General features: G+C 35.2%; 1 protein-coding gene across 8 annotated transcripts in view; it reads right to left on the reverse strand.

Moving 5' to 3' along the window:
• LOC117227422 (uncharacterized) overlaps positions 1-23,168 on the reverse strand; it is a 278,167-nt gene that overhangs the window by 24,411 nt on the left and 230,588 nt on the right. For all 8 annotated transcript variants that reach the window (XM_033482653.2, XM_033482673.2, XM_033482663.2 and 5 more), the window contains one exon: positions 14,257-14,587. In XM_033482653.2, the coding sequence (XP_033338544.2) occupies positions 14,257-14,587 (331 nt within the window). The remainder of the gene's footprint in view (positions 1-14,256; positions 14,588-23,168) is intronic.

A 23,168-nucleotide genomic window follows, 5' to 3' on the forward strand; every position in this document is an offset into this window, starting at 1 on the left:
CCCTTAAATTAATCAAACGTCCATAAAATTAAAAAACTTAATATTTAACTTAACCCAATTGATTGTTCCCGAAAGAAATAATCGAACTACGAAACAATGTTCGCAACATGAGAATGGAGAGGATGTTCAATTGAATCGAATCGACTTGCAAAGAAAAATTGTATTTTCGAAACATTTGTTTACAAATTATTAAAACACTTCATTTTCATTTGATTATTCTATCCCAACAAAATATTAATTTTCAAATATATGCGCTAGTAATATAAAATGAGAAGATAATGCTTGAATATATAATTTCAGTTGTTACATGTTTTTCACCGCTTTTTGTATGGGAACCGACCAGCGTGCGACGCCTGTAACGGCAAAAACATTTTAATTGGTCCAGCACATCCGTCAAAACGAGACGATACGCGGCGCTCTGCATTATGCGGCATCAGTGGAACGTGCTCGTCGACGGTCTGGTCTAGTTAACAATCATATTACACATATCGTCTCCATGGGGTGTACGCGGCCAGCCGTGAATGATCACACGCACTGACCTTGCAGCGATGATCAGCCATTCTTCAGCGTTGTGAAAATTATGGGGTTACATACTTAGTCTCTATCTATCAGGACGACGAGGTACGCAGTATTTATACATCGTTGGAAGTCAAGCCGGGAACGTTAGACCGTCAGCAACTTTCAAAAATGGCGCATGAAACACGATGAACGATGCAACGATTCACGTCGCGGCTACAGAAATCGAATACAACGACTGCGAACTGTTTAAAATATTTTGAAATATAGAATCGTATCGTTTCTGTTTCAAGTTCACTCTGTATCACTTTAATTCTGTTGTAATAGAACAGTTTTAATAAGCATTTTATACTCGATTAATAATCGACTTGACTTTTTACATACTTATTCGATAATATATGTATATACATATATTGTTCAGAGCATGAATCCACTTTTACCGAAATTGAGTTATTACTAGGGAACTAGGGATTCCTGAGATCATTTGAAGCAACTTTTCCCTTTGCAAAAATTTTCTGCGAGGCACCGTTCACGAGTTATTAACGAAAAACGCTGACGAATGAGAGATCGCTGACGCCCCGCCCTCGCGACCACTGCCGCTGCGTCAGCCGGCCGGCGCGACGCGGCATTGGCCGCAAGGGCGAGACGCCGGCCGCACTCGCTCTCCGATTGGTCAGCGTTTTTCGTTAATAACTCGTAAACGGAGCGGCGGATTGCATTTTCGCTAAGGAGAAAGTTACTTGAAATGATCTCAGGAACCTCTCATTTCTTGTACAATAATTTTGGGACACCTTGTATATCCGGCATAGTCTATTGTTTTAGTGCGAGCGGGATGTTGCAACAGCGTCAGAGAATAGTGTCGAAATCACTCAAGGTAAATTTCCCTTTTACAAAATGACCTTTTTACCTTACCGCAAATGTAATAAATTACATTTGACGCTTCATAGCTTTTAGCCTGACATAAAAGAGATTTCTATCCAAATTAGAAGGTACTGGTTGCGTTTGTAAGAGAAAGAGCGGGACTTTAAAGTTTAAAATGGTACAAGATGCAAGAATAATAAATTACATATAATCATAATATATTATTATTATCATTATTATATTATATTATATTATAATAATATAATAATAATAGTATAATAATAATATAATAATATATTATTATATTATATTATAATAATATAATAATAATAGTATAATAATAATATAATAATATATTATTATAATATATTATTATATTATTATTATATTATTTCTTTATAAAGAAATGCTATAACAATCGATTTATTTCGAGATTGTGTTTAAAAAGTAGGCCACAGGCATTATAAATTAGCCTAATAATCTTTGCATCTAGAGTTAATTAGTGAACGCGGTGGTTTCGTAGCTAAGCTGTCGCTGAGAATCATACGCATCCGTCTATTGCTTCGTATCGGAATTTAGTATTATATATTATTCGAACGGGAGCTATACTCGCGTTTCGTCCGTTACGTTTAAACTTGCAATACACGAAATTGAGAAGCAAACCAGAAACAGAGCCCGCATTCATGTCCAAAGTTAATTGAATCAACGGCTGCCACGAGACGATTGAATTCGTGATCTGTCATTGCCCAAGGCTGAATAGATTCCATGTCGAATCGGTTTTGTGATTTCACCAGATTACTTTGGAAGTCGAAAGGTGACAATTATGCAACCTTTTCGAAATGAAATCATCCCATTCGCGTTTATTTAAAAAGGGCGTCGCCAAAGATCGTCGCTTTTTACCTAACATCCTGATGTATAAACAAATTAAAAATTCTTTTACAATTGCAGTACGTGCATACAGTTAAACGCGTCGTTGAAAACATTTATCACGTATATGAAGAATATTGTTCAAGCGCAAGAATGTGTTAAAACTAGTTTCAAAAGTATTCGTACGCAGTTGCTTCCATTTCCAATAAAATTTGATCAGTTAATAATATTTTAAAGCAAACGTTCTTTCATCTGGAAGCCCAAAAATTGTTTCAGCGTAATACGATTAGTCGAACATACGAACAAATAATTTTGGACACGAAGATGTCTAGTTTCACAAATTGCGGAGAATGTAATGCGATTATTTACACGTGACAGGAACACATGATTGTTTTCGTCTTCACCGCCGGCAACGAATAGACAAGCTTACTTTCTACAATTTGAACATCCGATCCATCCTTCTGTGGATTCAGGAAACGAAGAATACGGAAAATACGTTCAGCATTCTTGCCGTTTCCTTTCCAAGAATTTCTGTTCCTTTTGCCGACGAAACACAGTTTCCTTGTGTTTTCTCTTGCTTTGCTTCGGGTCTTGTTACATGCAAATTGCAAGAAATATGATATAGTAAATTTTCCCTAATTCGCGCACAGATTGCGCACAAACATGAACAATTTGGGAAGAGGCGATACGATTGCAGTAATTTCTCTCTAATTCGCGCTCAGATTGCGCACCAAAATGGACAATTTGGGAAGAGGAGATACGATTATTCGAGCCTTAAGGCTTTGTTTTTATAATTTTTGACAATCGGTAACTATAAAATATATCTAACTATATAATAATATAACTATAACAATGTAACTATATAATAATCGTATCTCCTCTTCCCAAGCTGTCCATTTTGTGCGCGATCTGAGCGCGAATTAGGGAGAAATCACAGTATAGTGTAACGTATTACGATATTTCGAGCCTTGCGTCACGTTTTTATAGTTGTTGACAATCGGTAACTATAAAATATATCTAACTATATAATAATATCACTATAACAATGTAACTATTTAATAATCATATTCCTCCTCCCCAAATTGTCCATTTTGTGCGCGATCTGAGCGCGAATTAGGGAGAAATCACAGTATAGTGTAACGTATTACGATATTTCGAGCCTTGCGTCACGTTTTTATAGTTGTTGACAATCGGTAACTATAAAATATATCTAACTATATAATAATATCACTATAACAATGTAACTATTTAATAATCATATTCCTCCTCCCCAAATTGTCCATTTTGTGCGCGATCTGAGCGCGAATTAGGGAGAAATCACAGTATAGTGTAACGTATTACGATATTTCGAGCCTTGCGTCACGTTTTTATAGTTGTTGACAATCGGTAACTATAAAATATATCTAACTATATAATAATATCACTATAACAATGTAACTATTTAATAATCATATTTCTCCTCTCCAAATTGTCCATTTTGTGTGCGATCTGAGCGCGAATTAGGGAGAAATCACAGTATAGTGTAACGTATTACGATATTTCGAGCCTTGCGTCACGTTTTTATAGTTGTTGACAATCGGTAACTATAAAATATATCTAACTATATAATAATATCACTGTAACAATATAACTATATAATAATCGTATCTCCCCTCCCCAAATTGTCCATTTTGTGCGCGATCTGAGCGCGAATTAGGGAGAAATCACAGTATAGTGTAACGTATTACAACATGTATTACAATGTTTCCGTTAAAACAGTGCGCTCCATTTCTAACGTACTTTCATATTTAATAACTATCGGAAGACGAACTGTCCAATGTTTCCGAGTTGATGAACAAAAAAAGAAAGAAACGTTACTTTCCAGCAGTATTCCTTGATTGCCTATTCTTTGCCGATCGGGTTCGATACGCTTAAGCGTACAATTCTTTAGTGTCCCGTAAAATTACCCCGCCGTTCAATGCGTCTATCCACACACACACACACACATACACACACGAATCTAGATACATATATAATACATACGTATACATATGTATATCTAACGTGATATATGACTTGCGGCGAATAGGTTTGAATAATTGCATCGAATTGTTGATCGCGACCCGGGCGGACACTAATTGGAACTGAATCGAAGATGCAGAGACGCGGCGCATCGCGTTTCGATTAAAACTGATGGTTCGCCTCGTTCGGCGTGACACTGTCACAATAACCCTTAACAAGCGCCGGTGTCATATACGTGCACGTGATCTTGCTTACTTGCGGCATACAATTTCGAAAAATGGTCGCTTCATTAGGGCGGTCGCTTGCCCTAAGACGAGATATTGTTAGTGAATCCTGGCGTTACGTATTTTTATATTGTGTAAACAAAACTGTATACGAAATTTCTAAATAGAACAGAAACTATTTATTTATACATGAAAATTCATTTTGTCCCCTTCGAAATAGGCTCGAAGGCAATATGGCATACGCCAATGATTTTTCTAGTCTATAAGAGATTTTTGCAACGCTGAAACACGTGTAGGTTTCAATTACTGCGAATTCTCTTTCATGGCTTCAAGCTAATAAATATTATATTTATTATTATAATAATATATTATTGTATAATATTATTATATTATATAATATATATTACAATATTATACTACAATATTACAATATTACAATGTTATATTATATTACAATATTACAATATTATATTACAATATTACGATATTATATTACAATATTACAATATTACAATATATTATATTACAATATTACAATACATTATATTATAATATTACAATATATTATATTACACAATATTACAATATTATATTATAATATTACAATATTATATTATAATATTACAATATTATATTACAATATTACAATATTATATTATAATATTAGAATATTATATTACATTACAATATTACAATATTACAATACTATATCACAATATTATATTACAATATATTGTAATATATTCTTACACATTATATATATATGTTTATTACACAGCACAAATTCTGTCAATAAGGCAATGTATTATTGTCTATAAAATTAAAAATATTCAAATTCGAATTACATGTGAAACGTTAAGAACACTCTTAACCAAGAATTTTCACGTACTCTCAGCAACGGATCCTTCGCAGCTTCTGTAATTTATTAATAATTTTACGTTACAGTGCGCTGAAACTTCTTGCGAGTTTCCCACAGTTCGATAAGACACGGCAGCCGATACAACGGCGAAACAATATGATCGATCTCTTTTCTTTCCCTCCTCGAAGGATTTCTATTGCACCCCAGGTGTACGAAAGAAGTTTCTCTTCCATAACACCGGAGCCGAACGACGTGGAAATCGAGTTTTATTTCTGGCATTTGAACTTTTCGATGGCGCCTTTGTTATTTACAATCACTGCCGCCTTTATATTCTCCGAATTAATAATTAATGGTGGAATACCGAGGAACAAGAAGCATCTTGGATGTATTATGTTTTTTTATGTTTTTATATTTTTCTTTATATATTTATTATTATGTTAATCTATTATTAATATCGATACCTTTGATATATTATGCACGCTGGTGCACGATTAACACGAAATATAAATATTTATTACGGTCGACATTTACGAAACATTTCCGATTGAATTCTTCGGATTAAATGATTATTGATTTAATCAAAGGGTTGCAGTTTGCGCAGCAAATATGGTGCTTCCGAAAATCAATGATTCATTAATCGTTGCTGTGCTAACAGTAATTAATGTACAAATTGTTCATAAGTCAGCTTTCCATTCAATTTTCAGTAATTGACCGATGCAAATTAAAATTGACCAAGCGTTGCAGAGATAATGATGAAAAATATAATTTGGATATATCGAATTATATATTATATTATATTACAATATTACAATGTTATATTACATTACAATATTACAATATTATATTATATTACAATATTACAATATTATATTATATGACAATATTACAATATTATATTATATTATATTACAATATTACAATATCACATTATATTACAATATTACAATATCACAATATTATATTATATTATAATATTACAATATTATATTATATTACAATATTACAATTTTATATTATATTACAATATTACAATTTTATATTATATTACAATATTAAAATAACGAAATAATTACAATTTAACGTTGGCTACTAATTAAAGTAAAATTCTTGCTTGCAAAACATAATAATGTGATGTTTTAAAAGCAAAAAAATGAGATATTAAAACATGAGAAGTATCAAAATACTTCTCATAGTTTCTGATTTATAATTTTCTAAAATTATTCAAATACCTAAAAGTATTAAAACGAGAATGTTTTCTCTATTGAGATAATATTAACATTTGTTTTCAGTTTGCAATATTGTATCGCAAATAAGATCATAAAATGTAATTACCAAAATCGTTTAATTATATTTTAAGGTGTTTATGAATATAATTAATGATTATGTGATTTTATGAACATCGAGATACGTTGTTGAATCTCAATTTATATTTTCGTTACAAAATTAATGAAAATATTTTGATACGTTCAATTTATAAGAAACAAGTAATACGTTGTTTATTCTTAGATTTGCTCGACTTTATAGCAACGAGTATTTATTTATTCATCGCAACAATCAGTGCAAGTGAAGCCTGCGAAATAGGAGTTTGTGTAACAAAAAGGTTCTTAAACCTCGTTACATGTTTCTTTGTGCTGCTCTTTCAGTTAGAAGAAAAAAAAAAAACGCATTATACTTGCTAACTTCTCTTGCACGTTTACTTTGCTCTCCCTATTGTTAGAAGCAACACAGAAAACTAGCGCACCACCGACTACGTAAAACGTGCGAACGAATAATACGAACGCGGTCCTTTATCTTTCCCTCATTACTCATGAGACATTCCGATCCATTAACTAATTTTAATTCGCGTTCGAATCGTTGGCAAAACCTGCAGAGAATTAATAAACATAAATATCTCTGTCAAGTTTTGTTCGAGTAGGCAAGATCATTTTTTCGAAGCGGTAAATGAAAAATTTTTATCGAGAAATACCAGTAATTTTCATGACAAATTTCTAGATTCGAAATAAATTTGGTTAAACTAAATACTAAAATATACTTAACCATAAGAAGACATCATTTCAAGCTTTAATTAAGCTTTTGTTAATCATTATTATTTTAATTCTCTTACTGAATTTATAATTTCTTAAAAAATTATATATTATATTACAATATTATATTACAATATTATATTCCAATATCACAATATTGTATTACAATGTTACAATATTATATTCCAATATCACAATATTGTATTACAATGTTACAATATTATATTACAATACTGTATTCCAAAGTTACAATATTACAATATTATATATTACAATATTACAATATTATATATTACAATATTACAATATTACAATATTATATTCCAATGTTCCAATATTACAATATTATATTCCAATGTTCCAATATTACAATATTATATTATATTGCAATATATTGTAATATATTCTTACACATTATATTATACTATTTACGGAACCCGTCAAAATGGCGGGCCACTAATTTTTTAATTTACGATTATTCATCTATTGTAGATACATTTATGAGTTATTCATTTACTTTATATGTTACTCCACGACAAATGTTACAATAACACTAGTTCAAAATCAGAATAAATGCCTTATCGTTACTTTTTATAAATTAATATGAAACAGCAGCTTTTTTGTGCTCCGTAAATCCAGTGTTAATGAGATCTTAACAAAGCATCCGAGATACTCGATGTAACATATTTTACACCTTGAACTTTGGCGGCCGTTCTCGCCGCTTCAACGTGAATATCAATCTATACGGGAAAAAAAAATACGTGTCCAATATTTTTCGATGCTCTAGTTCCCTGTGAAGTTTCATTACATTCAGCGATTGACATTTCTGGATGGCCCCTTGTTAGAGGCGGTATATTCTTGGCGATCGATTTTACAATATAGACACCGGAATCTGCATTTAACATAGTCAGCGTTTATACGTTACAAAATATCTTACAATAGATGAAGCAGTTATGCACAGTTTACCGAAAAAAATATATTAGGGAAACTAACTTCTCGATTTGCAGGTAACTGTTGACAATTAAGTTGTATAACAATAAACCTGGACTCATCATATCAGGTGGTAAATAAAAAACTATTTGCTAGATTGGTTTTTGTATTCAAATTATTTGTTGAAATTCGACGAAATAAATATATCTCGTACAGAAGAAATAATACAGTAATGTCTCTCTAATTGACGCTCAGATTGTCCACAGAAATGGACGATTTGGGAAGAGGAGATGCGATTATTCGAGCCTCGCGTCTTGTTTCTATAGTTACGAATTGTCAACAACTATAAAAAAAACGAGTTACACGGCTCGAATAATCGTATCTCCTCTTCCCAAATTGTCCATTTTTGTACACAATTTCAGCGTAAATTAGGGAGACATTACTGTATAGCCCTTTACTATTATTCTTTTAATAATGGATATCGTAGACAACTATTGCGTCAATTTTATTCCCAAAAGAATAATAAAAGGAAGGAGATAATTACATTGATTAATCACTTATCGAAACTTGGAATAAACTCGCAATTGCATAACTCGACAGTTTTCACATAGTTCACTAATTTCGATAGATCTCGACCGGCTAATCACTACTGTTAATTTCCGCTTCGATGGAGAAGTTGCTGTTTCATTCCCGGCACGACCTCAGCGGCAGTATTCCCGCCGAGGTTCTCAGAGGTTGCAACACCGTGAACTATCTTTCAGGCACGAAATTTCGCGCCCCACCCTCGGCAATGGTTAAGGATTAACCGCGCGAAATATTCGGAGCGCGCGCAAAATTCGCGAGTTTGTTCACACGAAATTGTTAAATTGTCGTTCGCATCGGCAGACGCAGCCCGTGTTATCGATCCGAGAAATCCAGTCCTCCCTTTCTTTTTTTTTTTCTAATTTTTTCCTTTAACATTGCAGTTAACAATGTGCTTGTTATCGGATATCGGATAAAGAAGAGCCACTTTTATCGACTATCTGAAAAGAGAAACAATCCAGGTAGCTACTCTTACTTTTTTCGTTTAACGCTTTTTCAATCGCAATTCTCATTTTGTTCTTTCCTTTCGCAATTTTTACATGATAGAATAATTATAGGGTTCCATTAATTGTCTTTATTCGAATAATTTGGTCGCTGTTATGATTATTATTGTTATTTTTTTTGTTATAGTTTTATTCTTATTGTTATTACTAGACTGCGGAAGTTTATGCCAATAAAATATATCGAAATATATTTATATATATATAATATATATAATATTAAATATAATATATATATTATTATACTATTACACTATTATATTATATACTAATTATTATTAGTATATAATATTATTATATTATATAATATATTATAAACTAATACTGTTACATTATTATATATTATATTTTATATAATAATAATAATAATAATATATAATATAAAATATAATATATATTATTATATTATTATATTACTACATTATTATACTATTATAGTATTATATTATTATATTATATATATAAATATCCTCAAAATATGACCAAATACAATATTCTTCGCAGTCGCTGCGATTAGAAAATTTTCGATTGCAATCATTTTCTTTAGGAAGGAACAAAAATTGATGCTTATCGCGTGCCTAAATTTACTTGAACGCTTAAAAGTCTGATAAAGTCTGATAAAATCCAACACAAAGTGCCTTTAAAAGCGAATAACTTTTTCAAAGTCGGACCAAACGACTTGATCATTTTTTTTTTCAGATTTTAGAAGATCTAATTTACTGGACAACGGGCAAACGATTAATTACAAGCTACGGACAGTGAAGACAACAAAAATCTACGGATTTGTTCGAGGCCATGTTTGCATCGTTGACGCGCTCGAAATTGAAGTGAAACACAGTCCTCCGAAAATTAACTGTAGGTGTCACGAGACAGACCTATTATGGGACCAATTGGCCCGGTGTTTTGCGGGAGAAGTCGTGCTCGAACATGCTGGAATTGAACTGGAATTACCATTAAGGTGATCGATAAGGTTGCGGCTCCGGGTTGCGCGCACTTCAGCACCGATTTTATTCAGAGCGAAATAGCATCTCGGACAGATAAATGCATTAGGATGACGAGTATCGAGAGAAATTGGTTTCTTAATTACAGTCGGATAGGCTCATACATATAATATCCGGCGTGTTCTATTATTGAATCTCAGTTTAATTGAAATCGAAAGCAGATTTCGACGGGACGTCGTGTCATGGTTTGACATTTCGGAGAGAATATTTCATGTGACTCGTCGAAATATCGTGAAGCGTATTATTGATATATATTGTATTTATTTTCCAAGTTAATTGTAGAGTAACATATATAGTATTTATAATAACTAGGCATGTTGCAATATTTATTAGAAATAAATATATTACTTATTATCTATAATCTTAATATCATATAATGTATTATATGATAATATATCATATTACAATATATTACATATAATATATTATATGATATTAATAATATTATATTAATAATATATATATTATATTAATAATATATATATGATATATATTAATATATATATTAATAATATATATAATTTTATGATAATAATATTATTAATATCATATAATATATTATATGTAATATATTGTAATATGTTATATAATCATATAATACATTATATGATATTAATAATATTATTGTCATAAAATTATATTATATTATTAATACCATTATTATATGATATATCATATCGTATAATATATTATAGATAATAATATTTTTAATATTAATATTATTAATATAATATACATGTATATGTATATTAAATTTATATATATATATATATATATATATATATATATATATATATATATAAAAATATATAAATTTCATTTAAGCTATCAGTTATATATTCATAAATATATGAAAACGAGAAATCCTTAAATATCTGGATTTTAAAATATAGTGGATTTAGACGACTTTCAAAATAAACGACTAATTTGTTAAATTTGTAACATTCCATTTCAAGTGATTACAACACAAAATAGAAGTAAGCGTCCTCACTGAATGCATTAAATTTCGAAGAAAACGGTTCCACGCAATTATTGTATAAAACCTTGACTTTTAATTACAGACTTAAAAACGAAAATGTCCAAAATGTCCAAACAGCGTCACAAAGTGTTAAAAACCACTGTGAATATAAAATAGAATACATTTCGATCATTAAAAATGTAAACGTATCCGTCTCTGCGTATCAATCAAGTATCTCGGTGCCGAATGAAAACGAGAATGAAAGAAATTCAGCTCTCTATCGAACGTATTATATATTATTCGGGTCGGATACCAAAATGTATTGTCAGTATGGCGGAGAAGGCAGCGAGAAGGAAACGAGATAAATATACAGTGACGAAAGCAAAAGATACGTTCCCATCGTGCAGGAGTATCGTTCGGATTTTCCTTCCTCCGTTCTCTCTGCAACTGAACGAACTTCTATCATCGGGACGATTTGTGAGAGCCTACTGATGTATCTTTCATCTGAGGGCATGACAGCTCAATTTATCAAACTCCTAACCTGTCCGAAACGATTTTCCACTCGATTTTCCACATGGAATGAAATGGTTTTTTTTTCTTCCCCCGCTTTCTGATCGAATATCGTACACAAATTGCCAAAAGACCAGAAATGTTATTTGGAAACGTTTGCGAACGATAAGTATGTTTTGGTTTAATTAACAGTTGTTTGTGAACAGTAGCGTTTAGTAACAGTAGTACCAAGAACAATGCTAATTTTTGTATTGAATTAGTGTTAGACCTAACCCTGACCTAACCCTAATCTTAGAAATATTATTTAGAAACATTTGTGAACGATAAGTATGTTACGACTTAATTAACAGTTGTTTATGAACAGTAGCGTTTAGTAACAGTAATACTAAAAACAATGCTAATTTTTGTATTTAATTTGTGTTAAGCCTAACTCTGACCAAACTCTAATCCCAGAAATATTATTTAGAAACGTTTGTTTACGATACGTATGTTAAGATTTAATTAACCGTTGTTTATGAACAGTAGCGAACAAGCTGACTAAAAGATGGCAACGCGTGGTTGCGAATAATGGGTATTATATTATTGATCGAAATGTAAATAAACGTTGTTAAAACTCTCTCTCTCTCTCTCTCTCTCTCTGATTCAAATGTTTTATTTAAAATACGACGGAACTCTCCCACCAACCCATTATAAAAATGAGCCGCGAGGTTTGGATGATCGTGTCTTCTTTTCTCGAATTGTTCACTTTTGTTTACAAGCTGAAGGACAATTGGGGAGAATTTACTGTACCAGGTACGTGTCCTCCAAACGTCATCGAATTGAGGCATTTTTTCTCTAAATGTTGTCGAATTGAGGTTTCTCTTCTTCGAATGTCGTCGAATAGAGGCAATCTACCCTCCAAATGTCGTCGAATATAGGCAATCTATCCTCCAAAAGTCGTCGAATTGAGGCATCTTTTCTCTAAATGTCGTCGAACTGAGGCTTCTCTTCTCCAAATGTTGTCCAATAGAGGCGATTTATCCTTCAAATGTCGTCGAAATAGGGCACTTTTTCTCTAAATGTCGTCGAATAGAGGCAATCTATCCTCCAAAAGTCGTCGGATATAGGCAATCTATCCTCCAAAAGTCGTCGAATTGAGGCATCTTTTCTCTAAATGGCGTCGAACTGAGGCTTCTCTTCTCCAAATGTTGTCCAATAGAGGCGATTTATCCTTCAAATGTGGTCGAAATAGGGCACTTTTTCTCTAAATGTCGTCGAATAGAGGCAATTTATCCTTCAAATGTGGTCGAAATGGTGCACTTCTTCTCTAAATGTCGCCGAATCGAGGCATCTGTTCTCCGAATGTCGTTGAATAGAGGAAATCTAGCCTCTAAATATCGTCGACTCGAGGCGATCTACCCTCCAAATGTCGTCGAATTGAGGCATTTTTTCTCTAAATGTCGCCGAAGTGATGCATCTCTTCTCCGAATGTCGTCGAATATAGGCAATCTATCCTCCAAATGTCGTCGAACTGAGGCATCTCCTCTCCGAATGTCGTCGTATAGAGGCGATCTATCCTCCAAATGTCGCCGAATAGAGGCATCTGTTCCCCGAATGTCATCGAATCGAGGCATTGCTTCTCCGAATGTCGTCGAATCGAGGCATCTTTTCTCTGAATGTCGTCGAACATAAGCCAAAATAGCCCAACTTCATTGATATTTTTTTCGAACGACATATGTACATATCTTCTTTGACGTTGCCTTTAATATTTCATGCGTGATTAAGAATCGGTTTTTCTAATGCTTTATTTGTAAACAAAATTAGTTACTTGCTACGTATAATAAATAAATACGGCTAAAGCATATCGTGTTTGGTCTCGTTTTAATTGGAAAAATCTGACGAATATATTTAAAAACTTTTCATGTACAAAAGATTAGAAATAAAAAGAAGTTAAGTCAATGTATTTATAGTAATGTACACCGGCATGCTGGCCGTTGCCTTTCCAGGTAGTTTCGGTCGACTCGAATTTCGTTCTCTCTCTCTCTCTCTCTCTCTCTCTCTCTCTCCCAAGAGATACCGACATCTATAAAAGCGACCCGCCAAAAGGGACCTCGCGGTCCCTCGAAATAAACTTTCAATCCCAACTCCGCGACACTCGCGGAGAAATTACTGTATCTTTGAAACTGAAGACCAAATGACCGCACTATAGAGCAAAGCTGTCCATAATGATGTTTCCGACAACATGGTCCAAGGCCACAAAGTCCATAGCAGCCTCCCCTAAAGTAAACATCTACCACACCTTTCGTCAGCGAAACGTTTCGTCCGACCTCAAAAGGCCCAGTTATTCGGACGACTGGTCACAGATCTAAGGCGAGTGCAAGGAGCAAACAGAGAAGCAAGGTATTCCGACGAAAGCGCAAGAACAATAGTAACGTGTGACTCACCTGAAAGATGGTGACCTTCTTCAATACCGAGAGATTCACGTGAAGGGCCAGCTCGGTCTTCAGCTTGTCCGGAAGCAGGCCCAGCGCAGTGTTAATGTCCCCGCCGCCCTGTATCCTGCCGCGGGACCAGCTGTAGTCGTACCACCTGAGAACCCTTCTCTTCATCCCACCGGGCACCTTATGGTGTCTCATGTAGGTCTTCGCGCCGTCCAGAAGTCTCTCGAACTCGAGACGGTTCGCGTTCCGATTGGTGATCACGTTCCCGACCTGTCCGACGATCGTCGCGAATATGAAGACGCCGATCAGGTAGCTGACTATCGTGAAGACGTACCTACGGATCAAGAAGCGAGAAAAAGAGCCGATCAGTCCAAGGAGGATGTGATCGCTGTCCTTGGTACATGGACGAGCGGCCCCCGCCGGAGCCTTTCTCCTTTCTTTCTTTCCTTCTTTCTTTCCTCCCTTACTCGCCTTCGTCTCTTTCTTTCGTCCAATTCCCTTCACCACGTGCAACCATACCTCTCGTTCATCGCGACTCTCTCAACTACTTACTTCTCCGCTACTCTCTCCTACACCCTCGATCGCGACATCCACAAGCACGCCACCCTCCGTTCTATCGCGCTCGGCAGAATGTAGGGGGTGGAAAGGTTCGAGAACGACTGCGAGCGATCTTTCGGATTTACGAGGATCCTTCGACTATGGTCCCGGTTTGCCCGATCCACCTTCGAGGGAGGCAGTTGCCCGACGTTTAGGGACTTCGGAATTTTTTCTGTCTCGAAAGAGTATTCATGGGGAACTAGCGAACCGGCGATTGCGAGTGCCTCCGACACTCGTTACGTAGACGCCGTTTAAGAGAGGATTATTTGCGTTCTGTTTGGCTCGATTGCCGGTATTTTAGCATCAAAGTTTTGTGTATTTTATGTTATTGGATGTTTGACTACGTTGATTGATTATTGAATTTGATCTGAATTTGATTGGATTGATATTTTGCTTGATTATTAAGCGCCCTTTGCAGAAAAGCATGGAAGGTGTTCGATAATGTCAGTTCAATCTTCAGACGATTTTACTTTATTTTAAATTAACTGTTGCAAGAGTTGCTCTTAGTGTGTTCTAGTATTCATCTAAATCTCAGCTTTCCAAATTTGAAACATTTCTTTATACCAGATACATAAAAATTGCTTTCAAGAGAAATTCTGTTTCTCATGTTCAATTGTTTGAAAACCGAAAATTCGCGTTTCTCTGTGACCAATTAAGTAACAAAGCTCTGCCTAAGAAGTGTTTGAAGCTATATTTTGTAAATTATATAAAATATATTTTATAAATTATATAGAGTATGTTTTATAAATTGTATAAAATATATTTTATAAATTATATAGAATGTATTTTATGAATTGTGTATAAAATATATTTTATAAATTATACAGAAAGTATTTTAGAAATCATATATAAAATGTATTTTATATATTATATAGAATATATTTCATAAATTATATAAAATATATTTTAGAAATTATATATAAAACATATTTTAGAAATTATGTAAAATATGTTTCATAAATTATATAAAATGTATTTTATAAATTATATAAAATATGTTTCATAAATCATATAAAATATTTTTTGTAAAGTATATAAAATATATTTTATAAATTATATAGAATATATTTCATAAATTATATAGAATATATTTTATAAATCATATAAAATATATTTTATAAAGTATATATAAAGTATATTTCATAAATTATATAGAATATATTTTAGAAATTATATAAAACATATTTCATAAATTATATAAAATATGTTTCATAAATTATATAAAATATGTCTTATATAATTACATAAAATATATTTTATAAATTATATAAAATATGTCTTATATAATTACATAAAATATATTTTATAAAGTATATAAAATATGTTTTATATAATCATATAAAATATATTTTATAAAGTATATAAAGTATATTTTACAAATTACACAAAATATATTTAATAGAACATGTTTTATATGTTACACGGCATACATTTTACAAATTATATAGAATGAAACAAACAGAACAAACTATATCTTAATTTTGAGCCGAACAAACCGACAATCATGGAATATTGATGTTCTCGTTCCTACACCTTGCCAGTATACATTCTCCCGAGCAATATCCTGCTATTCACCTCTTTGCTTTCGGTCACACGTAACTGCGCATACATCATTTATGCTCGCATCGCCCACGCGTTTCGATACACACACACACACACACACACACATGTACACGCAGGCACGCACGCACATGCACGTAGTACACAAACACACATACCGGCAAATAGACAGGCTCACACGACCTCCTTTTTCCGTTTTATTCTGCAACGTTCGTTCCGTGGCGAAAATTCTCATCCGCCCACTTTCCTTCTCTTCCTTTCTCTCCAGAATTCTCCTGCTTCCGTTGACCCCGAGCGAATCCGCGCTCCTGTCTTTCATTCCCCGCCTTTCCATTTTTATACCTTGCAGCATTCATACCAATATTTCTCTCGCTCTCCCTCTCTCTCTTCCTCTCTCTCTCCCTCTCTCTTTCTCTCTCTCTCCCTCTCTCTCTTTCTCTTTCTCTCTCTCTCTCTCCCTCTCTCTCTTTCTCTCTCTCTCTCCCTCTCTCTTTCTCTCTCTCCCTCTCTCTTTCTCTCTCTCTCCCTCTCTCTCCCTCTCTCTCTCTCTCTCTCTCTCTCTCTGTCTGTCTGTCTGTCTGTCTGTCTGTCTCTGTCTCTTACTGTGTCAAATTTCCAAACGTCCCATTTCAACCTGTGTCAACGTTTCCACGATTGAACGTAATTTGACTCTTCGCAGTCCTATGTCGAGCCAGACACGATATTTACGTATGCGCTAATAGCTTTTTTGTATGTCAGAGTTGCGATAACAATATCGAGAAAAACGTTCTAACGTGTATAACATACGATCGGTTTAATATAACGCATCGTTCGTAATACAGTCAATTGAACGTTGTATTGAAGTGCTTCGTTTCATTCGCAATATTATCATATACATTTGATACTTTATTTACTACATCAATGAATAATATCGTAATTATATGATATCCAAAGACAATTGTAGTATTTTGGCATTGTAGTAAATTTGGCAGTTAATGGGTGGACTGCGAAGTTACAGCTGAGAATATGTTTGAATTATGTAATGCTACAGAAAATTCTGATATCAAAGAAAAGAAACGGCTTAGGTTGGAAATAGTTAATTCGTATCTACAAGTTTGTTACTTTATCATCGGTGTTCTCAGACTGATACAGACTTCGTTGGCTGATGGCGTAGTATTTTGGCAGATTATCTAATTATTTTTGATCCTAAATAATTATAAATTAGTGTCAACGTTTAGCAAAGTGTCATTTTCAGATGCATTAACAAATTAAGATGAATTATATTCACACTGCCCATCCCCATAAAGTGAACTCGGTCATACAAGTTGCAACAAGAAAATACATATTATGTGAACAAATCATAAAATTATGTAAAATACAAATATGAAGCGGCATCGCGATCATAAGTGAATAATAATTTAAAAAATGTTAAACTTCTTGTTGTTAAACAATAGATGTATGAAACTAGCAATAAAATATTCATCGACACCGATGGAGGGATCCAATGGGGCACCCACTTTGTGTAAATAATATTTGAATATTTTATTACCAGTTACATATCTCCTTTGTTTAACAACATGTTTCAAGAAATTTAACATTTTAAAAATTATTAAATCAAAAATCGTGTCGGACAGCGTAATCAATTATACTGTTCTGTTATCAAATTTACCTGAAACATCGGGACTTTTATTTCTTTTTTACGCGGGGCACGCATGCTTAGTGTTAGTATAGTAAAAAATGACATCGAAGCTACCAATCAAATTTGTTACGGAAGTGTCCGTGTGTGTCAATGTGGCACACACATACACTGTTACGTTCTGTCGCGATGTTTCTCGCGCGTTCACATTCTATCGACTCGGCCATCGGCGCAGTCGGGAAAACAAAATAAAACAAAATCGTTGAAATTCGAGGTGTAGGGGTGAATAGGGAAGGCTAGAATTTCCGCTAGGTTAGAATTGCCCGAAAATTCCTTCCCTCCCATGTTGCGGGTCCGCTACAGAGGCTATCGTATCGCAAAACCCTAGAAAATGTTTTATAACTCGTTTGACCACCAGCAACGCGGTACTATTAATCGTCGATCCACAAAAATTGAGAATTCAGGGCAGCCGCCTCTGACGTAAAACATCTAACCTTAAAACAAAGATGGAACTTTAAAATAAAATTGAGCGTACATCTTTCAAAACGCAATAACTTTTTTGAAACTGGACCGAGTGACTTGAATTTTTTTTTTAGATGATAGCTATTTAGAATTAGTCTACTAGACCATGATCAAAATGCTTTTTTTAAAAATTTTGCTATTACTTAGAGTGATGTTTTTGAACTCTTTTATCTGAGCCTATAACGAAAATTTAAAAAATGCCTCTCGTAGATCTCGGTAACTGATACGCATGCCAAAAATTTTATTGGAATCAGTTGACGTTGTTACGAGTTGCAACAAATTAGTGGTGGCAGTTTAAAAAAAAATCAGCAAATTAAAAATCGCAGTTTTATCACAATTTCGACTAAATTGTTGTTCATTGTACAGATCAGAGTTGGATGGAAAGTGATCTGATTGATGATTAACGATTATTATAAATTGTTATAAATAATAGGACTCTGATGACTCTAATAATAATAGGACTCTATGATATAAAAAATAGGACTCTGTCTTAAAAAATATGTTTTCTTCAGCTCAAGGCACATTGTTTAATTTGTGGTATTTATGAAAAACTTGACCTATCATGATTTTTATAATTTATAATACGAATGCAATTTAAGCACAATTAAATCTGCACGATTAATCCGAATCTAAAATAAATCTGAACAATTAAACGCAATCTAATCCGAATGGCATTCATATAATGCAAATATGATATAAAGTCATAAAAAAGTAACATAAAAGGTAGATTTTTCTTTTATTATATTTTCTCATTTCAGCACTGAAAGAGTTAACAGTACACGAAGGTTGCATAGCTACGACAAAAATTGTCGAGGAAACTGCATTTTCCGCAATAAAACGTCGTACAATTTCATTTGAAAACTCCGGAAAGCCTTGCAAGCCACTTGTTCCCAGTCTTCTGCGGCAAACACGTTCGAATCACTGAATAAGCCAGAAAAGTATGTTCGTTAATTTCTCGTGAAAACAGCTTGCTTCTGTTTTGCCGCGAATAAAAAATACGAACGCGACTCCGCTCGAAGTTTGCTTCGAAACTTTTCAGCGACTTTTCAGCGAGGGAATCGGTGAGCTTAGCGGACTATGTGATTTCGAAAATTCAGTTTCGCCGGCTGCCGTAAGGTCGCCGGCTACTACGGAAATTCGATTTGCGATTCGTAGGGTCCAGATTTCCATGCTAAGGGCGGATTAAATTCGACTCGTTCTACAGGGTGTCCCGAAATTATGGCATTCCCGGGAAATGCCGGATTCCTGAGATCATTTGACGGAACTTTTTCCTTTACAAAAATGTTCTCCGAGGCATCGTTAACGAGTTATTAACGAAAAACACTGACCAATCGGAGAGCGAGTGCGGCCGGCGCTTTGTCATTGCGGCCAATGCCGCGTCGCGCCGGCCGGCTGACGCAGCAGCAGTGGTCGCGAGGGCGGGGCGTCAGCGATGTCTCATTGGTCAGCGTTTTTCGTTAATAACTCGTAAACGAAGCCGCGGATCGCATTTTCGCTAAGGAAAAAGTTGCTTCAAATGATCTTAGGAACCCCTCGGTTCCCGTAAATACAATAATTTTGGGATACCCTGTAGATTGAAATTCGCGACCGCGTCGATCGTATTTCACCGGTTGTGTTCTCTTGCGCTACCCCGATAATCCCACAGGCTTCTGCTTTAAGTAGCCTCGAGTGTATTCGCATCTTTGGTCATTAAGCGGTCGCGTCGTTAGGCATGCTGCCAGAACCCCGCGAGCCGAAAATATCCGCTGGGTCAGCGCGTGGCACGGACGATCTCGAAAACACCGACGAAATGGAGCAACTCCGGGGAAAAAAGCAAATTATCCAGAACAGTGTACATTTCGTTTTCTGACATGTCATGATCCTGCTGGCGCGCCGGTACGTCTTAATGATCAAATTCGGCGGGGGAATACAGGATCGATTCGACGTGCTGCATTGCTTAGGGTGAACGACAGTGGTTGTCGTAAATTTAAGACGACGATTCGTTTGGTTACAGTGCTTCGTTTTGAAATCATCATTATGGCGAGATTATACATATTGATATATGCAATATACCATATATATTTATATATATTAATGTCTCGCAATCCGAAAGTAGGGGATTCCTGAGGCCATTAGATGCAACTTTTTCCTTAGCGAAAATGCAATCCGCGGCTTTGTTTACGAGTTATTAACGAAAGACGGTGACCAATCAGAGGCGAGATCATTTGGCGCGAGACGGCCGAGCCAATGAGCGGAACTGGGCTCCGTGCACTCGTTGGCTGGGCCGCCGCGCGCCAGCCGCGCTCGCCTCTTATTGGTCAGTGTTCTTCGTTAATAACTCGTAAACGAAGCCTCGGAGAACATTTTTGCAAAGGAAAAAGTTGCTTCAAATGACCTCAGGAACCTCCCATTTCCGAATTGCAAGACATTTTCGGGACACCCTATATATGCATATGTATGTATGAACATTTTATTATATTGTATTATATGTATATATTTATACATATATTTATTATCCAAAGATCATATTAAATATATATAGATATATATATATAAAACATGTACAGAGACGATGGTATTAATCACAATCTTTCTATAATTCTTTCTATAATTATATGATTTTCTATTATAAAAGAATCCTGCTTTCCTGTCATTGAATATAGATTTAAGAGTTTCGTGGTCATTGTTACAAAAGTTATATCAAACAATGACACCTAATTAACGCAATGTCGTCCGACATTTCTTACTATTGTCAATATAATATATAATGTTTATTTTTCGAATATTCTCCTACATTCTTAATCGACCGTTCAGGCACATTTGGAGGAGCCTGTACAAACGTCTTCATTGTCGAAACAAATGGTGAACTGTGGGAGGCACCGAGGAAGCTCTCATAAAGGACACCGACTGCTCTATTGTTCGAAAATTGTTCTACTTCAGCGGTAATCCTTTTCCAGGCGATTCATAACTCGTTCCCGCGGAAGGTTTCGTTTAACTAGACACAATGCTGGGAAACGATCCTAAAAAGGAAGCAATAGCGGCACGCTCCGCGATGAGAATAATCCGATTCTTATACCCGCGGGCGATCCGATCCGCTTTCAACGATAAGAATTCGCGCGGAAAACTTAGCAAATTGCTAAGTTTTTATTAGCATTCGATTCGAGGCACAATATCCTAATCCAGAAAGCGCCGGCGAGCCCCCTCGGCGGGCGTCTTATTCCGAGTGAATCTCCAATATTTTAATCAAAGCAATTTCCTCGACTTCATTTCGCTGAAATTATTTTTCGAAGAGCCGCGGTGGAGAGCTTCGGGAACTAAGAAACCTCTCGAGAAGGCCTCCGCGTTCCCAGCTGTTAAGGGTCGAATTTAAATTCTCCGAGGGACCATCTTTCCCCCGGCTTGGAATTTCTCGGCGGTTCTTGCCCGCTTATTCTTTTTCCTACCGTTTTTCAGTTTTAATTAACCACCATCGGGAAATCCTTATACTGCTCCCAGAATTGCCTAGCGTCGCGCGTATTGTTTGCGCGTATTTTTAATCGTTGCACGCTATTTTAACGAGCCTATAGTTTTAAAGAGATACGAGATTATAGGGGAGCTATGGGATCTGTCTTTTTATTTTATGTATACGAAGACTTGGAGGTTTAGCGCAATCTACTAGATTGAAATAAATTTATTAATGTACAAGTGGCCACGAATCCTGAAAAATGAGTATATTTCGATATTTTCGTACTCTAATATACCTTTAATTATTTTGTTACCCTATTTGCAAGTTAGATATCATACCTGAAGCTATTAAATAATCTATTAACAGTTGCACACTTTTTACGTGATTCAAGACTTTAAGTATAAATACGGTTAAATTTGGAACAAGTAATTCGTTTTAAAATGTGTTTATGTATATGTGTTCGCGAGCCACTGAACATTTGCATGTTACGGAACATGATTAAAAGCAAATGTTTGCTTTCGTGTAAAAGCTTTTAAAAGCCGCAAAAGTTGGGACTGGGAATCAATTTAGAATTGCAGAAAGAGAGAGAGAGACAGAGAGAGAGAGGAAGGGTTAGAGACAGAGGGGGAGAGAGGGAGAGAGAGAGGGTGGGAGAGGGAGAGAGAGAGAAAAGGGAGGAGAACAGAGAGAGGGAGAGGGAAAGGGAGAGAGCGAGAGGGGGAGAGGGAGAGAGGAGGAGAGGGAAAGAGGAGAGAGAGAGAAATATGGTGAGGAGCAGAGGAGGGGGGAAGAGAGGGGAGGCAGAATGGTGGGAGAGGGAGAGAGGGGGGGAAAGAGGGAGAGAGAGAAATATTGTGAGGGGCAGAGTGGGAAGGGAAGGGAGGGGGAGGCATAGTGGGGGGGGATAGGAGGGGAGGGAAAGAGGGAGAGAGAGAAATATGATGAGGAGCAGAGGAGGGGGGAAGAGAGGGGAGGCAGAATGGTGGGAGAGGGAGAGAGGGGGGGGAAGAGGGAGAGAGAGAAATATTGTGAGGGGCAGAGTGGGAAGAGAAGAGAGGGGGAGGCAGAGTGGGGGGTGAGAGGACGAGAGAGGGAGAGGGGATGTCAAATAGGTGGGGAAGGGGGAGGGGGGAGAGCAGTTATATCTGCATCGAATGTATCCCCCGAATGATATTAGAAGTCCGATAGTCGACTTAG

The sequence above is a fragment of the Megalopta genalis genome, chromosome 16 (assembly GCF_051020955.1).
Source record: "Megalopta genalis isolate 19385.01 chromosome 16, iyMegGena1_principal, whole genome shotgun sequence".
Taxonomy (NCBI): Eukaryota; Metazoa; Arthropoda; class Insecta; order Hymenoptera; family Halictidae; genus Megalopta; species Megalopta genalis.